This window comes from Idiotropiscis lumnitzeri, chromosome 2, assembly GCF_059441095.1.
Source record: "Idiotropiscis lumnitzeri isolate Australia: NSW breed Sydney's pygmy pipehorse chromosome 2, RoL_Ilum_1.0, whole genome shotgun sequence".
Taxonomy (NCBI): Eukaryota; Metazoa; Chordata; class Actinopteri; order Syngnathiformes; family Syngnathidae; genus Idiotropiscis; species Idiotropiscis lumnitzeri.
In genome coordinates, this window is record NC_142392.1 from 12,008,799 (window position 1) to 12,028,068 (window position 19,270).

The 19,270-nt window shown below is 41.1% G+C and overlaps 2 protein-coding genes across 2 annotated transcripts in view; one reads left to right on the plus strand and one right to left on the minus strand.

The window, feature by feature from the left end:
* LOC148341703 (uncharacterized) overlaps positions 1 to 19,270 on the plus strand; it is a 169,027-nt gene that overhangs the window by 139,843 nt on the left and 9,914 nt on the right. The gene's annotated exons all lie outside the window — the stretch shown is intronic.
* On the minus strand, positions 11,461 to 18,994 carry LOC148341708 (uncharacterized). Its single transcript, XM_088283599.1, has 3 exons — positions 17,963 to 18,994; positions 13,238 to 13,343; positions 11,461 to 13,146 (listed from the first exon to the last, which is right to left on the minus strand). Exons 1-3 carry the CDS (start codon positions 18,992 to 18,994, stop codon positions 11,669 to 11,671), a joined length of 2,616 nt encoding a protein of 871 aa, XP_088139725.1. The 3' UTR covers positions 11,461 to 11,668.

Sequence of the window (19,270 nt, forward strand, 5' to 3'; positions counted from 1 at the left end):
AAAAAAAAGGGGTGGGGCAGCTAATGCATGCAGCTCCCATTGCACCTGCGCCTTCCGCTTCTGCTGCTCCTAGGCAAGGTTCGGGTGACGCGGCACCACAGCAGACTGGCTGTCCGTACCCGGCCGGTCAACGAGGTCGGGATTGCGGTAACAGAGGTAGGGGTGGTTATAGACGGGGGTTGTGAGTGGGGTGTGCTCTTGCTGCGGGGTCACTGGGTGATGAGCAGTCCATACCGAGCCACTTTCTGGAATGTGCCATCCTCTGGTCCGGTGCCATTCCTGTCGCCCAGAGCTCAACCAGCGCAGGGGGCGCCACCGTTACCCACTCCCAACGCACTCTTGACACCAACCCGCTGGTACCCCATTCCATGACAGGGGGCCGCGGCGCATATGTGGTGCTCTCCTCCATTCCACTGGCTGAACTGAAACATCTGAGGGCAGCTCCGAAACCTGGTTCTCCATCCTCCCGCAGTGGGTATGCCCTGTTCCTGATCCAACCTCCACCCATTCACCAATTGACCCAGTACATTGTACACTGTACATATGATCGCACACATGATTTGGTTTATCAAAATGCATTCATCCAAATTTAGTCAGGAGTTCATCTTGCATTAGGATTATATATGTGTTATGTCTACCGGCGTTGCCTCGCATGCGTGCCTTGTCCCTGAGCAGCAGAAATGGTATGAATTGTTTACTTTCGCCAAGCCACAAATCACATTGACTATTGATGCGCGTCTTCATACTAAAGATCTAGGCCCCATGGTAAAGCGGTGTGTAGAGGCGGTTGGCTGGGTTCAGACGTCTATTACGAATGTTGAATACTCCGCGTCACTAACAGGGTATCATACTTCAGCACCCACTACAAATTCTTCGGTTTTGGGAACGTGACTAAATTTAAAAATTTCACGAAACGGGTCACTCGGGAGAGGTAGCTCTGTGTGCGTCTCTGCCGGAGGGGTTGTGGACACGGGGCCCGACTGATTTTGGGCTCTGCTCCACAGCTCCCCCAATTGTTTTACTGTCTCTACATCCTCGCCCAGTTGACAGAATCAGAGTTGGCACAGCCTGGAGGTGGAGGGAGGCATTCGGGAGACAATAGGAGGTGAAGACTGCAGCGGTTCTTGGAGCTGTCTACGTCTTGGAGAGCACCTATTCTTCCCGTAAATTAATTTGGTATCTGCGTAATTCTAGTTTGGGATTTGTATTTATTTATTTTTATCATAAATGGTAACTATTTCATTTGGTTTGCTTTGAAGATTTGCCAAAAAACGGTCAAAATTGGAGCGTTAGCTCAGCGCTTAATTTATAATCTCTAAACATTTAGTTATTTGAACTCAGTGAACTACATTTTCCTGAATTCAGGAATAATTTGCCCATCTTGCGAAGCCAAATTCTAACATTGTGCCATATTATATCTTATCATATATTATCATTCGCACATAAATGTGAACCAACACTGCTGGATTGTGGTGATTATCGGCACAACGAAATGTATACGTTGGAAAATTGTTTCTCGGGGCAATGCCTGTGAGGATGCCACTGTCTAGATCAGGGGTGCTCATTAAGTCGATCGCGATCTACCGGTCGATCGCGGAGGTGGTACTGGTCGATCGCGGCGTGACATTAAAAAAATATCATCCTAGCATCAATGCCGTCACTTGATTAATATACAAGGCAGCCATTCAGATGACAACTGAATGTTGCCATTCTGTTGACCAATCAAATCAAACAACGGCTCTAAGTGCAGCAGAACTTACGATGTCAGCCTATCATCCATCCCCGTTACTTGATTGACATACAGGACAACCAGTCAGATAACAACTGAATTTTGACCTTTAGGTCACCGCTCATGCGTAAACAACGACGCAAAGTGCTAAGCTAGTCGGCGAATTGTGTCAGATTTTAAGCCCTCGCTAAAGTTTATGGTCACTAAAATGAGTGAAGGAGCTGGACCAAGTAAAAAGGCAAAAACATATCATTTCCATACAGAATGGGAGGTGGACTTTTTTTTCACAATGTCATTTTCGAAGTGCGTTTGCCTCATATGCCATTCTATCATCGCAGTACCAAAGAAGGGAAATGTGGAGCGGCATTTTCGGACTGTTCAAGAAAGATACGAAAACGACTTCCCGCCGAAAAGCGAGCTAAGAAAGAGAAAGGTGAATGAACTAAAATCCCAGTTGACAAGACAGCAGTCATTTTTCACACAACATACTTCAAAAGTGAAGGCGGCCACCGAAGCATCGTTCCGGGTGTGTCACGCCATTGTTAAAAACAAGAAGTCCTTCCAAGACGGAGAGATGGTAAAAGAGGCATTCGTTGAAGCAGCTGACTCATTGTTCCGGGACTTTAAAAATAAGGCAGAGATATTATCTTCAATCAAAGCTCTGCAGTTGTCAAGACATACAGTTACACGTCGCTGTGATGCCATGGCCGAGGATTTAACCCAGCAAATGTGGACGGACATCAGAAATTGTGAATTTTTCTCACTGCAGTTGGACGAATCTACGGATGTGAGTGACACAGCCCAGATGTGCGTTTTCATTCGCATGGTGTGAAGTGATATCACTGCAAAAGAGGAGCTATGAACAGTACTTCCCATGAAAGAACAGACGCGAGGAGAGGACATATTTCAGACGTTTAAAAACTTTATCGAGAAAACTGAGCTCCCAATGTACAAATTGGTGTCTATCACCTCAGATGGAGCACCTGCAATGGTTGGGCGTGTGAATGGATTTATTGCCAAGTGCAGGCAGGATGATGCGTTCCCAGACTTCTTGAATTACCATTGCATTATCCACAAACAAGCCCTATGCGCTAAAATGCTTAACATGAAAGAGATCATGGATGTGGCAACGAAGATCGCATGTTCTATTCGAGCCAGATCTCTTCAAAGACGGTTATTCCGTGCACATCTGGAGAAGGCTGGCTGCAACCACTCTGAGTTGTTGCTACATACTGACGTGAGATGGCTTAGTCGTGGGAAATTCCTCAAAAGATTTCGAGAGCTCTGTCCGGAGATTAAGGAGTTTTTCCGTGTATCTGGACATGCAGAATACAAGCAGCTAAATGACGGCCAGTGGCTGTTAGACTTGGCATTTTTAACCGATCTGACAAACTTGTTGAATGACCTTAATCTTGAGCTGCAAGGAAAAGACAAAACAGTGACCAATATGATCAGCTCAGTTCACGCTTTCAAACGAAAGATGCAACATTTCTCCACAAAGCTGCAGCACCATGATTTGGCAAATTTCCAGAACCTGGCGTCAGAGTTGGAGACGCAAGGGAAGGCCTGTGAGCAACTTGACAGTGCACGCTACACGGAGCAGATCACCGGTTGTCTGTCAGAATTTAACAAACGCTTTCAAGACTTTTCTTTGCTCGAGCCAGTCGCTACATTCATGTGCTATCCTTTTCAGGAAGATGTTGAGGTTGATTCACTCGCATCAAACATTGCATCACTGTTTCACATGAACTCTTCTGGAGTGGAAGATGAGATTTTGACTCTACAAACCGACATTGAACTGAAGTCGAGAGCTCATGGACAGTTCTGGAACTTACTCACGGAGGAAAAGTACCCTAACATGAGGAAATGTGCTATCTCTTTGACTGCATTATTCGGCTCCACTTATTTATGTGAGTCAGCCTTTTCTTACATGAAGATCATTAAGTCCAAATACCGTTCCACCATGACTGATGAACATTTGGAAGTGTGTTTGAGGCTGGCTATCAGCAGTCCGGACTATGCATCCCTGGCTGATTCAATTCAGTGCAAGTCATCAAAGTAAACTCAGTTAATTTAAAAAATGTTAATAGTTAATTATGTGTGTTTTGCAATATTGGCTCATTTGGTTATGTAAGGTACATCAACATACATTGTACGTACAAATAATCCTTAATACATTTGAAAATAAATCGATGTTTTGCATTTTTGTAGTGGGTAGATCATTTTGACTCGGTCATTTTGAAAGTAGCTCGCATGCTGAAAAAGTGTGAGCACCCCTGGTCTAGATTATATTCAAAGAAAGCTTTTACAACAGTCTGGGAATTGAAATAGATATAGATATAAAATTTGGTGGGTCTACGTTAATTACAATATCTTATTCAAGTGCCTGATACAAGCTTCACAAACAAGTTAAAAAAAAGTGATTGAGTGCAATTAATGACGGTAGTGTTGCGATTATTTAGTTAAGAAATTTAATTGCGGGACGGCACTAATTAATTTGTTACTTTTTGTTGTCTAATATAACTTTGATTGGGATCGACCCCACTAGGGGGGGGGGGGGTCATAGTATATTTCTTGCCGCATGCATTTTTTGTGGCCACAGGTTGCGTTTTCATTTTGATGGTAAAATATTTTTCGGCGGGGATTAAAGGATTGTATTACGATTACTGGCATTATTTTAAACACATACGGGACAGAATGTCGATTATCAAAGTTAGCAGGTTCATATTTACTGAATATTTTAAACATTGATGAAACAAGAAGCATTTATCAAATGGAACTAGAAGCACGGGTCACAAGAATAACTGGGATTGTAGTCCTGATGTTTTCTGATTTATTATATTTTTCTCATATGCTAAATTTATAGTACTTAGTTTAAATGTGTGAACTTTATTGAAATTCTCAGTAGTGAGAACAAATTTGCACACATAGCATTTCCATGAGCTGCCCTCACATTCACAGCACTTCATAGACAAATACGACGAAGCACATTCTCCACATTGGCTGTAGAGATGCAAACATACCAAATTGGGCACTGGAGGACTCACATAGACGCTATCGCAAAAACACATTCCGAAAGACAGAACAATTGGAGATCGGAGCACACGCACATACACACTTGCACATACACGTACACCTGCACACACATGCACTCCGACAAGATTCCAGAGGAATGCCAGCGAGGCGAGCGACGGAGAGACTGCCCGCCAGGGAAGGCCAGCCTTGGCGTGCCAGTCTACGGGACCAGACGGGAATCAACTTATCCAGACGATGACTAACCTGGGGAGGACCTTCCCTTGGACGTGGACCCGTGCCGTGGGAGGGAGCGAGGACAACCGATTCAACCTACATTACCCTTGACATAAAAAACTCCTATAAAAACTGAAGCTGGGCTGAAAGATGGCCCGCATTTTTCGACTGTGCTCGCCCAAGTGCAGTTTTCTCGTGAGATTAAGAAAAAGACGCCCAGATATCTGTGTTTGTACTATTTCCTGAACTCCAGAAATTGAAGAAACTACATATCGGAACTCTAATCAGTTGTTGTTGAGTCTTTATTTGACCCTTTTCTTCTTGAGTACAAAAAACGAACATGCATTGGCGTAAGTTTGGCTTTTAAAGGTTGATTTACGAAACTACTTCTCATTTCCATGGTGACTGAACTCCAACATCATCTTTCCACAAAGAGTCAGTTCCTTCAGTTTTTTTTGTCTTTTTTTTAAGCTTTAAGGATCGCTGCTATTGTCACCAGCACAATTGTGTCTCTCAGCTTGCTGTTTAGTGGCGAATTTTTTCGCACAAACGCTGCAACTAATTGGCTTGTCTCCACTGTGTGTTCTTGTGTGGCTTGTTAAATTCGCCTTTTGAGAGAAACATTTTCCACAAACTAAGCATGAAAAAGATTTTTCACCACTGTGTGTTCTCATGTGCGTTACCAAATGAGACTTTTGAGAGAAACCTTTTCCGCAAACTGAACAGGAAAAGGGGTTTTCACCACTGTGTGTTCTTGTGTGGATTGTTAAACTTGAATTTTGAGAGAAGCTTTTTCCACAAATTGAGCAGGACAAAGGTTTTTCTCCACTATGTATTCTTGTGTGACTTGTTAAATTTGCCTTTTGAGAGAAACTCTTGCCACAAACTGAGCAGGAAAAAGGTTTTTCACCACTGTGTGTTCTTTTGTGTTCTGTTAAATATGTCTTTTCCGAGAAGCATTTTCCACAAACTGAGCAAGAAAAAGGTTTTTCACCACTGTGTGTTCTTGTGTGGCTTGTTAAATGTGATTTTCGGGAGAAACTCTTGCCACAAACTGAGCAGGAAAATGTTTTTTCTCCAGTGTGTTCTTGTGTGTCTTGTTAACGTTGCGTTTTGAGAGCTTTTACCATGAACTGAGCAAGAAAAAGGGTTTTCACCACTGTGTGTTTATTTGTGCCCTTTTAAACACAAAGTTAATGAGTCAGTGTGACATGCCCTTTCACCTTTAGCTTGCCCATTATCATCATCATTATCATCATCATCATCGTCATGAGCGTCTGATAATGTGTCCTCATTTTGTGCTTGTGATGGTCCCCAGTGGTCTTCATCACCTTCTGTTGTCACGTGATGACTTGAGCTGCTGCTTGGAGGCTCCGCCCCTCTCTTGTCCTCACTCTCATCCTTGTTTTCATCTTCACTCTTTGTAGGGACAACGTTCACTGGTGACTTGTTAATCTCCTCCTCCTCCTTTTTGATGTGAGTCAAGTTTGGCTCCTCTTTCACAGAACGGAGATCGTTTGCACTGACGTCTGTAGGACACAAAAAGACAAATTTGGTTTGGTCAAAGCTCAGGCGGCGACTTTGTCTTATATTGTTTCTAGTACATTCCAACATTCCCCTTTTTAATTTTTTTTAATAAAATTTCTGTTTCTAAATAAATTTGAAAACAAAATTACGTGTGAAGAATCAAAATCCCTATGCATAAATTAAGCAACAACACTTTCACTCTGACATATATGAATAAGGTGTATTTTAAAGTTATTCAATATGTATTAAAATTAGACTAAGATACACCATAATATTATTCGAGTTCACTGAATTATTTTGTAACTGCAATGATGCTTAACAGCCATAGGGTGTCAGTAATGAGTAACAAAGGAACACAAGACCTCCCACTGATACATCATTAGACATCATCATTGTCATTTGCATAAATTATCAAGAACTTTGAGTTGTGGGGGAGATGCAAACCACCTGGGCCACAGGAACTTTATTATCAGGAACTAAATGTTCCTGGCCTTGTTGGTAGAAAAGGGGGTTGTGACGTTCTCCCTTTTTAAGCCCATAGTAAGCCAAAGATGCAGATGCATTCCTTGCAGCATGCGCTTGATCACCGATGAGATCCGTGCAACCTTGGATGGATGCATTCAATGAATTTTAAATGTTTGGATGAGGTGAAACTACGCACACGTGCACAAAACTGTGCGGGACCACCCGAGGTTCATTGACCGAGCCAGTAAAAATTTCATAAATACATAGGACCAATACGTACTTGATTTTTTCAAAAACTTAATCCATTGTGTTATAGCCACTAAAATTCATCAACGCCATTGATCTTTTTGCCACAGTGTGCACAGTTTTTAGAGTCAGGTTCAATCATTCCATAAGGAATTGCTTGAACAAGATATGTCAGAGTGTTTGTCAAAAACGAGACAAGCCTTGATAAATGAATCACCCAACCAAGATTGTCTTTGTCACTTGCAAGGAGCAGTCCACCAAAGAGAAAAGCTTTCCCGCTCCTGTGCGGCGTTTTATTGAAGCACAGCAAAGTAATTTGTATATGCAAACTCATAAAGAATGGAAAAACATGAACACTTTGACATTGTCATATGTCAAATGTGAAATAATCAGTTCAAATTTTATACTGGAAAAAAACATGGAGTTCACCCCCCACTATTGGTTATTCTTTGGCAATTATTTTGTGCACTGATTTAATTTGGCATAAACAAATGTTCAGCAGACCTGCAAGTAAAAGTCAATATTTAAAAATAAAACGGCAATAACCTTGAACGCATTTCCCCAAACAACTTAATGTTGTGATGCATATTTTTAACGATGGAAAGTCGTTCTTTACAAAGCAAATGAGAGTAACACCGGTACAAACCTGCTTTGTGTAGCACAACACGAGGCTGCTTCCAACCTTCGCCCAGCAGTTGAAGATGTTGCTCGTTCTCTTCTTTTATTCCACAAAGTTCCTCTTTGCACTTGGGTGTCGTTCTTTCACACATTTTCAAATGATAATTAAAAAAAATCCACACTTGATCTCTGCTTGGCGATGAGTCATGTGCCTCTTTTCGTTAGCGGCTAGCTAGCTAGCAAGCTAAGCTAACTACGCCGAAAAGCATCAACGCGCGAAAATGAGGTTATCGGGACACAAAGACTTAACGAATTACATCCTGTGAGAAAATTACAGTCAGTTCCACACTAAATCAGAAGAATTTAGCGATGGGTGTTTTTGTTCCGGTGTGGACGGGTCGGTGGATGTGGTCGAGGTCCTTTTTTTTTTTTTTTTTTTTTTTTAATTTATTTTTTTTTAATTTATTTTTTTATTTTATTTATTTATTTTTTTTTTTATGTGGTCGAGGTCCTTCGGAAGCTGCACGCTTGCTAATGACGTCATGCTTCAGACACGTATTTTTCAAATATATTTCTTTGCCTCTGTGTCTGTTTTTACACCTTGATGTTCTATTTTAATATATATTTTATATAATATTTGAATTCGGTTGATAAAAAAAAAATTTAAAAAAATAAATTAACGCCACATTGGCGAGTCAGCTCTTACGTCACTTCTGCCTTTGCCCGGAGAATCCGCTGCTGCAACTGCAGTGGGACGTTTACGTTTCTCCGAACGAACTTGCAACAATGCTGTGGTTCACTCGCAGGCTTCGAAGTTAACTTTAAAAACTGCTTGCCCTTAGGGCAAGTGCCAAAATTTGCCTTGCCCGAGTGGCCAAATTACTTGCCCAACTTGGGCAAGTGACAATTTTTTTTCTCCTTCCCAAAGATTAAATTACCTTGCCCTGAGTGACTTTTTGGATGACAAAGTGTGTGATTACAAATTGCATGAATTTTTTTTTCGGACAGTTCCTGCCTCGAAAGAATTACAACAGAATTACAATTACACAGTCTTGTTTTCATCATCAACCATGAAACCCTGCTCACAACAGCATGTATCATCCTGTGCAGTTATTGAAAATGTTAATTGTAGTTTTAATAATTAAGAAATCTTCATGTTAAATTGGGAAAATGATATTACAGCAATCCAGATATCAATTTTAAGTCCAGGGGAGCCTATTAATTGAGTAATCACATGAGTAAAATATGAGTGTGGGAAATTTGTGTGTTCCTTTAAGACCAGTGCCTGTGGCGCTGCCTCCATAAGTTTCATAGCATAAACAGAACACAGTCAATGACACGATGTCAGGTCACATCATGGAGCTAACGAATTAACAGCCAATAATCAAATATTACTCCCTTCCTTACTCGCAACTGAATTGTCTACTTAAAAATATGCGAGCTACTTTAGTCATGTCAGAATCCGAAATGTTCGGATTTGAACGAACTTGTCGCCACTTGTAAACATGCGCAGAAGGTAAGAAAACTTCCGACTGTCAATTTTCGGACGAAATATCGTAGGTTTTTGTTGTGTTTTTCAAACTTCAAATGAAGATGCAACTCCAGTGAGTTCCAATACTGCGGCGCAGTGCGGCGCTATGCCGAACCAACACACCAAAAAGTCGTAACTGGCGACCGTTCAAAAATCTGAAATATATTCTTTCTTTTTTTAAACCACAATGGCCGAAGGAGGGAAAAGTGTGATTTTTTATTGCAGATACACTTGCAAGGACATTTTCAAGTCGGACCTTTCAAGAGAAGCTATATCGTCCAACACTCACTCAGTGGTGCGTAAGTGTGTTTCTGTATATTATTTGTCCAGCCGTGGTGTCATAAATTATGGTATTTTCATGGGGATTTATTCAAGGAGAACAAAGTAGGACTTCACTGAAGGCACAGGTGTGAAATGCACTGAAGTAACTTAAAAATTAAAAGTAAAAAAAAAAATTATGTTTGTTTAAGAATGTGCAAGAAAGAAAAATGTTGACAAATGTTGAAAATAATATTTTCCAGGAGGTATTTATTTCTTTGTTGTTTATTCATTCAATTCTATACTTATTTCAACATTGGAGTATTATTTTTCTTTCAATATGTAGTATATTTTGTCTTTGAAGTGTGGGTCCTTGCTGCCTTCAGGAGAGGCAGCCGAGCAAGGCTGGATTGGTGATGGAAAAGAACAAAAGAAAGAAGAAAGATTTTATTCTCGTCACATGCTGATGTCAAAAGAAGTCTCCCCAAAAACGTGCGAGCCCCCTCTCAGACATTCCCTTCTTATGGGGAATGCCCAAATAGGACATGAATATCTAATCTTCCCTTGTTGCATATGCATTCCCATCCCGCTAGTCTTCGGGATTTCCCTCCAAAAGTCCCCCAGAGGGAGAGCAGATGCGTCTCCCCGTTGATACGACCAGTCTACTCGTGACCACCTTAAATTACTTCCATACCCTGGAAGGTCACTGACCTGGCGAGAGAATTGCCCCCACCATAAACAATGCTCAGGCCTATTTTCTCTCAGGGCAGTATCTGGTTACATCGGAACTTCAGAACCAAGACTGGTCACTTCTGTGACCTCCAGTCCCTTCATAGTTTCATAAAGAGAATTACTTCCCAGATCTAAATTAGGCCATTTAATAATACACAACTTTTTTTTAATTTATTTCAATGTATATTTAAGCTTGCTTATGTAATAATACAATATTTATTCAATTGTTTTAGTATGTAAAATTATCAACAATTTGAACATTTTTATTTCACACTTGAATATTTCTGAACATATTTGTTCTTTTGAAAATGTGTGCAATTTAAATTATTCCATCCATCCAGCCATTTTCTGCCGCTCATCCAGGGTCGGGTTATTGAATTAATTTTTTAAGTATTTTTTATAATTCAATATTATTTCAAAATCAGGACTCTTCTCAATTAGTTCAATATTTATAAAATGTTTCTATATTTGTTATTAATTGAATTAAGTCTGTATGTGATTTCCAATTTTACATTTTAATATTTTCCCATTTCACTATATAAAAAATCCAATGTATAAAAAATATAATAGAGCATGAAAAAAAATATTTGGTATATTTGACAAAATGATAGTTTTCCCGAAGTGAGATTCTGCTTAGCAATAAACCCCAAACGCTTGATAGAGCTCAACCTAGAAAGTGTATTTGGGCAGTCAGAAATTTATTCAGAAAGCGAAATATTAAATGTATCTGAGGGAATATTTGAAGAGTTTGAGTTTTGTTCAATGGACCATACATATACGAGCCAGCCAAACACAGCGAGAAAACCAGCGCTGACTCCAGTCGCCATCAAGTTGCCAACTCCTGACATTCCAAAACCTTTGAGAGAAACTGAGACAATTTGCATTTCTCTGTCTGGTTCTTTTTATAGTTCAACTTCGAGTTCTGTTTTTCACCTTTTCACACAGCGTAATGGAGGCCAGTTGAGCAAGTGGAACAAGTGATTTTATTGATGATTGTGGAAGGCACCGATTTCATAAGCACCGTTTCTTCTCACACCTTTTCCATTAAGTACGATTAAAAAGACAACTGAAAAGCATAATGTTAACAAATGTTATTCCAGGCAAAGGCAATAAATTTTATTTACATGTTTGATGTTAACACACAAAAAAACTCATCATCACTCAGACACAATGGTTCTTCTGGCACTGATCACATTGGCTTTGTGTCAATAAAAGAGCTTTGCAAAATTCAATTTCATATTTTATTGAAAATCACATTTACATCTTACCACAAAGAGTCGGTTCTTTCATTTTTTTTCTTATTTTTTTAATCTTCAAGTATCGCTGCAATTCTCACCAGCACAATTGTGTCTCTCAGCATGCTGTTTAGTGAAGAATGTTTTAGCACAAACGCTGCAACTGAATGGCTTGTCTCCACTGTGCGTTCTTGTGTGGATTCGTAAATGCAACTTTTGAGAGAAGCTTTTGCCACAAACTGAGCAGGAAAAAGGTTTTTCTCCACTGTGCGTTCTTGTGTGGTTTGTTAAATGCAACTTTTGAGAGAAACTCTTGGCACAAACTGAGCAGGAAAAAGGTTTTTTACCACTGTGCTTTCTTGTGTGCCTTACTAAATGAGACTTTTGAGAGAAACTCTTGCCACAAATTGAGCAAGAAAAAGGTTTTTCTCCACTGTGTGTTCTTGCGTGCCTTGTGAAATTAGAATTCTCTGAGAAGCTTTTACCACAATCTGAGCAGGAAAAGGGTTTTTCACCACTGTGTGTTCTTGTGTGGCTTGTTAAATGTGACTTTAGAGAAAAGCTTTTGCCACAAATTGAGCAGGAAAAAGGTTTTTCACCACTGTGTGTTCTTGTGTGGCTTGTTAAATTTGATTTTAGAGAAAAGCTTTGACCACAAAACAAGCAGGAAAAAGGTTTTTCTCCACTGTGCGTTCTTGTGTGCCTTACTAAAGAAGACTTTCGAGAGAAGCATTTTCCACAAACTGAGCAGGAAAAAGGTTTTTCACCACTGTGCTTTCTTGTGTGGCTTGTTAAATGCGACTTTTGAGAGAAACTCTTGCCACAAATTGAGCAAGAAAAAGGTTTTACTCCACTGTGTGTTCTTGCATGCCTTGTGAAATTAGAATTCTCGGAGAAGCTTTTACCACAATCTGAGCAGGAAAAAGGTTTTTCACCACTGTGTGTTCTTGTGTGGCTTGTTAAATGTGACTTTAGAGAAAAGCTTTTGTCACAAATTGAGCAGGAAAAAGGTTTTTCACCACTGTGTGTTCTTGTGTGGCTTGTTAAATGTGACTTTAGAGAAAAGCTTTTGTCACAAAACAAGCAGGAAAAAGGTTTTTCTCCACTGTGCGTTCTTGTGTGCCTTACTAAAGAAGACTTTCGAGAGAAGCATTTTCCACAAACTGAGCAGGAAAAAGGTTTATCTCCGCTGTGTGTTCTTGTGTGCGGTTTTAACGACAGCTTTGAAGTTAATGAGTCAGTGTGACATGCCCTTTCACCTTTGGCTTGCCCATCATCTTCATCATCATCATCGTCATGAGTGTCTGATAATATGTCCTCATTTTGTGCTTGTGATGGCCCCCAGTGGTCTTCATCACCTTCTGTTGTCACGTGATGTCTTGAGCTGCTGCTTGGAGGCTCCGCCCCTCTGTTGTCCTCACTCTCATCCTTGTTTTCATCTTCAGTCTTTATAGGGACAACGTTCAGTGGTGACTTGTTGATCTCCTCCTCCTCCTTTTTGATATGAGTCAAGTCTGGCTCTTCTTTCACAGAACGGAGATCGTTTTCACAGACGTCTGCAGGACACAAAAAGACAAACACAAATTTGGTTTGGTCAAGTCAAACCTCATGCGGCGACTTTGTCTTATATTGTTTCTACCGTGCTACCTTGACTTATGCCTGCCGCACACGGAGCAATGCGTGCGACCCCAACTTGGACCGGACCATGGGGACATTTCACAAAATTACGTTTGACGATGTAAACCTCCCTTTTCTAGCAGCACAGCTGTGATAAACGAGCATTTAAAAAGGAAGCACCCCTCTGTTGTCCTCACTCTCATCCTTGTTTTCATCTTCAGTCTTTATATGGACAACGTTCACTGGTGACTTGTTGATCTCCACCTCCTCCTTTTTGATGTGAGTCAAGTCTGGCTCCTCTTTCACAGAACGGAGATCATTTTGTCTGACGTCTGCAGGACACAAAAAGACAAATTTGGTTTGGTCAAATCAAAGTTCAGGCGGCGACTTTGTCTTATATTGTTCCTACCGTGCTACCTTGACTTGTGCCTGCCGCACACGGAGCGATGCGTGCGACCCCGATTTGGATCGGACCATGGGGGCATTTCACAAAATTACGTCCTACGGTGTAAACCTCCCTTTCGCAGCACAACAGTGATAAACGAGCATTTAAAAAGGAAGCATGTTGCGGCTGATGCCGATTTCATTCCTGACATACTCACAGACGTTTCTGGAAGCGAGCTGAAGTTAGCACACACACACGTCTGATGGAACACCTGTTGTGGGACCCTAACTTTTTAATGGGGGCCACTGGGGGCCATCGCAACATAATGTCATTGATAAAATAGGAATCCTTCAAGTGAAATATGTTTACAAGTATTTCTTTTTGCATTTATGGATAGTTTCATCGTGGGTATTTTTGCTTCCATTATAATCTGGATCCCTAAAAGAATTAAAGGGGCCCTGGCATCAGAGTCGCTATTTATTGCATGATTTACATTTAGCCTGCTAGTACATTCCAACATTCCCCTTTTTATTTTTTATAAAATTTCTGTTTTTAAATAAATTTTAAAACAACATTATGTTTGAAGAGTCAAAATCCCTACACATCAGCATTAAGCAACAACACTTTCACTCTGACTTTCATGTTGACATATTTGAATAATGACTGTATATTTTAAAGTTATCCAATATGTATTCAAATTCGACTAAGATACACCAAAATATTTTAAGAGTTCACTGAATTATTTTGGAACTGCAACGATGCTTAACAGCCATAGGGTGTCAGTAATGAGTAACAAAGTAACACAACACCTCCCATTGTTCCGTCATCATTGTCATTTGCATAAATGATCAAGAACTATGAGTTGCGGGGGAGATGCAAACCATCTGGGACACAGGAACTTTATGACCAGGAACTAAATGTTCCTGGCCTTGTTGGTAGAAAATGGGGTTGTGGCGTACTCCCTTTTTAAGCCCATAGAAAGCTAAAGATGCAGATGCATTCCTTGCAGCATGCGCTTGTTCACTGATCGAGATCCGTGCAACCCTGGATGGATGCATTCAATGTATTTTAAATGTTTGGATGGGGTGAAACTACGCACATGTGCACAAAACAGTGCAGATCCACCGGAGGTTCATTGACTCTCACCCGACGAAGCCAGTACAAAGTTAATAAATAAGACCATTACGTGCTTGATTTTTAAAAAAAACTTAATATTTTGTGTTTTATCCACTAAAATTGATCAACCGCCATTGATGTTTTCGCCCCAGTGTGCAGATTTTTTAGAGTCAGGCAGAATTCCTTCCGGAAGGAATTGCTTGAACAAGATATAAATACCAGAAAATGTAAAATGTTAAATAATCAGTTCAAATTTTATAAAAAAAAAAAAAAAACATGGAATTCACCCCCCCCTTATTGGTTATTCTTTGGCATATATTTTCTGCACTGATTTCATTTGGCAAAAACAAATGTTCAGCAAACCGACGAGCAATATTTAAAAATAAAACGGCAATAACCTTGGACGCATTTCCCCAAACAACTTAATGTTGTGATGCATATTTTTAACGATAGAAAGTCGTTCATTAAAAGCAAATGAGAGTAAGACGTGTACAAACCTGCTTTGAGTGGCACAACACGAGGCTGGTTGCAAACTTCGTCCAGCAGTTGAAGATGTTGCTCGTTCTCTTCTTTTATTCCACAAAGATCCACTTTGTACATGGGTGTCGTTCTTTCACACATATTCAAATGATAATTCCCAAAAATCCGCACTTGATCTCTGCTTGGCGATGAGTCATGTGCCTCTTGGCTGCCAGGATGGCCGAGTGGTCTAAGGCGCCGCGTTCAGGACCCAGTCTCCCCAGGAGGCCTGGGTTCGAATCTCGAATTTCCCCATTGTGAGACTAATAAAGGCATTATTATTATTTTTGTTAGCAGCTAGCTAGCTAACAAGCTAAGCTAACTACGCCGAAAAGCATCAACGCGCGAAGATGAGGTTATCGGGACACAAAGACTTAATGAATTATGTCGTAGTCCTTTAGAGTAGCACTGGACATCCTTTGAGAAAATTACAGTCAGTTCCACACTAAATCAGAAGAATTTAGCGGTGAACTGCTTTTGTTCCGGTGTGGATGTGGTCGAGGTCCTTCGGAAGCTGCGCGCTTGCTTATGACGTCATGCTTTAAGCGCGTATTTTCCATATATATTTCTTTGCCTCAGTGGGTTTTATTTACACCTGGATGTTCTATTTTAATATTTATTTTATATAATATTTTAATTCGGTTGATAAAAAAAAATTAACCAAATAATTAAATTAACGCCACATTGGCGAGTCATCTCTCGCGTCACTTCCGCTTATGCCCCGAGAAGCCGCTGCTGGAACAGCAGTGGGACGTTTACGTTTCTCCGACCGAACTTATACTCGCAGTGCTTCTCAATTATTTCACGCCCGCCCCTACCAAGAAGAAAAAGATTCGCGCCACCCCACCACCAATTGTTTTTCTATCTTTGTAGATTGATATTAGATTGTCAATAAAATATCCCTTAACTAACCTAAATTGATAAGAAATATAATTTTGAGAACTATTATAGTGAGGATCTCGAAACTCAGTACTCTGTTGTGCAAATATTGATGAGATGACAAATATTTGTCATGTCATGTCATTATCCACACGGCTTATCCTGAACAGGGTCGCGGGAGAGTGCTGGAGCCAATTCCAGCTGACAACGGGCGAAAGGCGCACTACACCCTGAACTGGTCGCCAGCCAGTCACAGGGCAGACATAGACATCGTCACTGAGTGGGAACTGAACCCACGTTGCCTGCACACAACTCAGGCGAGTGTACCACTCCACCATCAGTGACATGATAAATATTTACGAATACGTTTTTTGTCAAAAACTTTATTAACATTAACTATCACTCCCGTCAGATAATCATCACAAGTCTCGAATCTTCTTACACAGCTGACATTTATTAATTTGTCACCGTCAAACTCGATGACTGCACAATAATTCTGAGGGGAATGAGCTTCAAATGCTGGCAGAAAAGTCACTTCAGAAACTTCTTATTCAGCCAACCAAAAGACTCAGCTTGTCAATCATGTCCGACGGCACTTGCCTTGCCACGTAAAGAACGCATGAGTATGAACAGTGCAACTCTCAAACACGTCCCCGGAGCAACAAACAATATAATTACTTTCCTATTGTTCCATGTACAAACGATTCACAAATAGGAAAAGAAAACTTGCATGACAACTATACACAAATTATCAATAAAGTCAACTTGCCAATTGTTTGATGAATAATAAATTATAATAAATTAAATGACAAATAATATTTTGGCAGTTAAACTCCCACCAAATCACAACAGCTATGTGATTTACTTTTCTTTCAACACTTAACAGAGCGTTTTATGAAACAACTAATTACTCCTCTGCCTCAAGCAAAAGTACTGTCTTCTGTACAGGCCTATCTAGATAGATTGGCTTCTTAATGCGTTTGCCTTGGCTGTCTAATGAAGAGTCACTGAGCTGAAGTTTTACCTATCTGACTCTTCCATCTAAACTTGGATAAATATCTGCTACTCTGGCAATCTTCCCCTTATCCTATGATGCTAGCGTCTGAGAAGTGGTGAAGCTCGTACTTGGATCCTTCTGAGAAATGCAATGGAACGAAGCACCTTCTGATCTTTACTTGGGACAGGTTTTGTAGATCTTGTAGCCACGCTTCCCATTGTGTTCTGAGGCCTTCTGTGAGTGGCTCGTCCCAACTGATGTTCTCTCGGCACATTTGTTGTAAGATCTGTTTCCCTAACAGAATGAAAGGGGCAACGAACCCTAAGGGGTCATAGATGGATGCCACTGTGGATAAAACTCCTCTTCTAGTCAGTGGGTGTTCCTTGACTGTAACTCTGAACTGGAAATCATCAGAAAAAACACACCATTGAACTCCGAGCGCTCTTTCCATAAGCGGTTCTCCTAAAGTCATGTCCTGTTCTTTGACACTTTCTGAACGCTCTTCAACTGGTATTGTATCCATCACCTTCCTGCTATTACAGACAAACTTGTGCAGTCTGAGCTTGCCTGAGCTACAAAGCTGTCGAGCCTCCTTGATGAGCTGAACTGCCTCAGTGTCGGATGTGACACTTACCAATCCATCATCCACATAAAAATTTCGCTGGATGAATTTCACTGTCTCATGGCTAAATTCCTCCTGCCCTTCAGTGGCTAGATGTTTAAGACCAAAATTGGCGCAACCAGGGGAAGAAGCTGCACCGAACAGATGCACTCGCATACGAAAGACTGATGGTGGTGACTCTAGATCCCCATTCTCCCACCAAAAGAATCTCAGATAATCTTGGTCTTCAAGTCTTACATGGAACTGATGAAACATTCGTTCCACGTCGCACATGATAGCGACTGGACCTTTGCGAAATCTACAAAGTACTCCCACCAAAGTGTTTGTGAGTTCTGGTCCGGTGAGAAGGTGGTCATTCAACGCTGTGTTCTGGAACCTCGCTGAGCAATCGAAGACCACACGTATTTTGCCAGGTTTTTGTCGGTGATAGACTCCATGGTGGGGAATATACCACGCTGGCCGGTTTTCCAGTGCTTCTACTGGAACCTTCTCTGCATCACCACGAGTGATAATGTCTTGCATGAAATTCACATAGTCTGAGCAGTACTTCTGATCTCTCTTAAGCCTCTTCTCTAGACTCTTTAAACGCTGCACAGCATATGACTTGTTATTAGGAAGATTTGGTCTTTCTTGTTTGAACGGGAGGGGCATCTCATAATGACCATCCTGCTTATGTTTGATGCCTTCCTTTAGCTGGGTAAGAAAATTGAGATCCTCTTGAGAGACAAGTGTCTCTTCTTCTACTCTTTCACTAAAGTCGGACTCCAGTACTCTTAGGAAATCTACTGGAGTGAAAACTTCCTTGATCCGAGTATTGCAGACAAAGTGCACTTCACTTTTGAGCTTAACTGCTGGTTTGGGCTTGGGTGTCACTTGCCGTACAATGATGCGGTGACTCAATCCTATAGCATCATCTTCATACTCGCCAAGCTCACCATAACTCACTATGCTCCAGCCTAAGTCAGTCTTCTGTGCGAATGGCTGGTTCTTTTCTCCACACACAACCTCTCTGGGCATGAGTGCTTGTGGGCAGTTGTAGCCGATCAGTAGACCAATCTCACAATCCATTGGTGGAGCGATACTCTCTGTAAGATGCTCCAAATGAGACCATGCCTTCGCAGTCTCAAAGGTAGGAATGTGTTTCTTATTTGCAGGGATGAACTCACGCGTGTATGTGGTGGGAACTGTTATTCTGTCCATGGAGAATATCCCTCTGATTTGCAGGTCTCTGATTCTTTTACAGTGCACAATCTTCCTTTTCGATGACATTGTTGATAATTTAAGCTTTACTTGTTCTTTGTTGACATCTAGTGTACAAAAGACTCATATTTCCTTATTTTATGCAGGCAGTGTTCGGGCAGCTAGGCGGGGTCCTTCATCGCTCCGGCGCCGCGGTCGAGAGAGAGAGAGAGAGGGGGACAGGGCGAGAGCGCGAGAGTGCGACCAGTCGGAGCAGTTACGGCGAAGTTAAAGTGTGCCGCCGATAGAAGTTCGTGATTTGATCCGTGTGTTTTCCTCTGAGCTGAAAATGTGCCAATCTCGAGT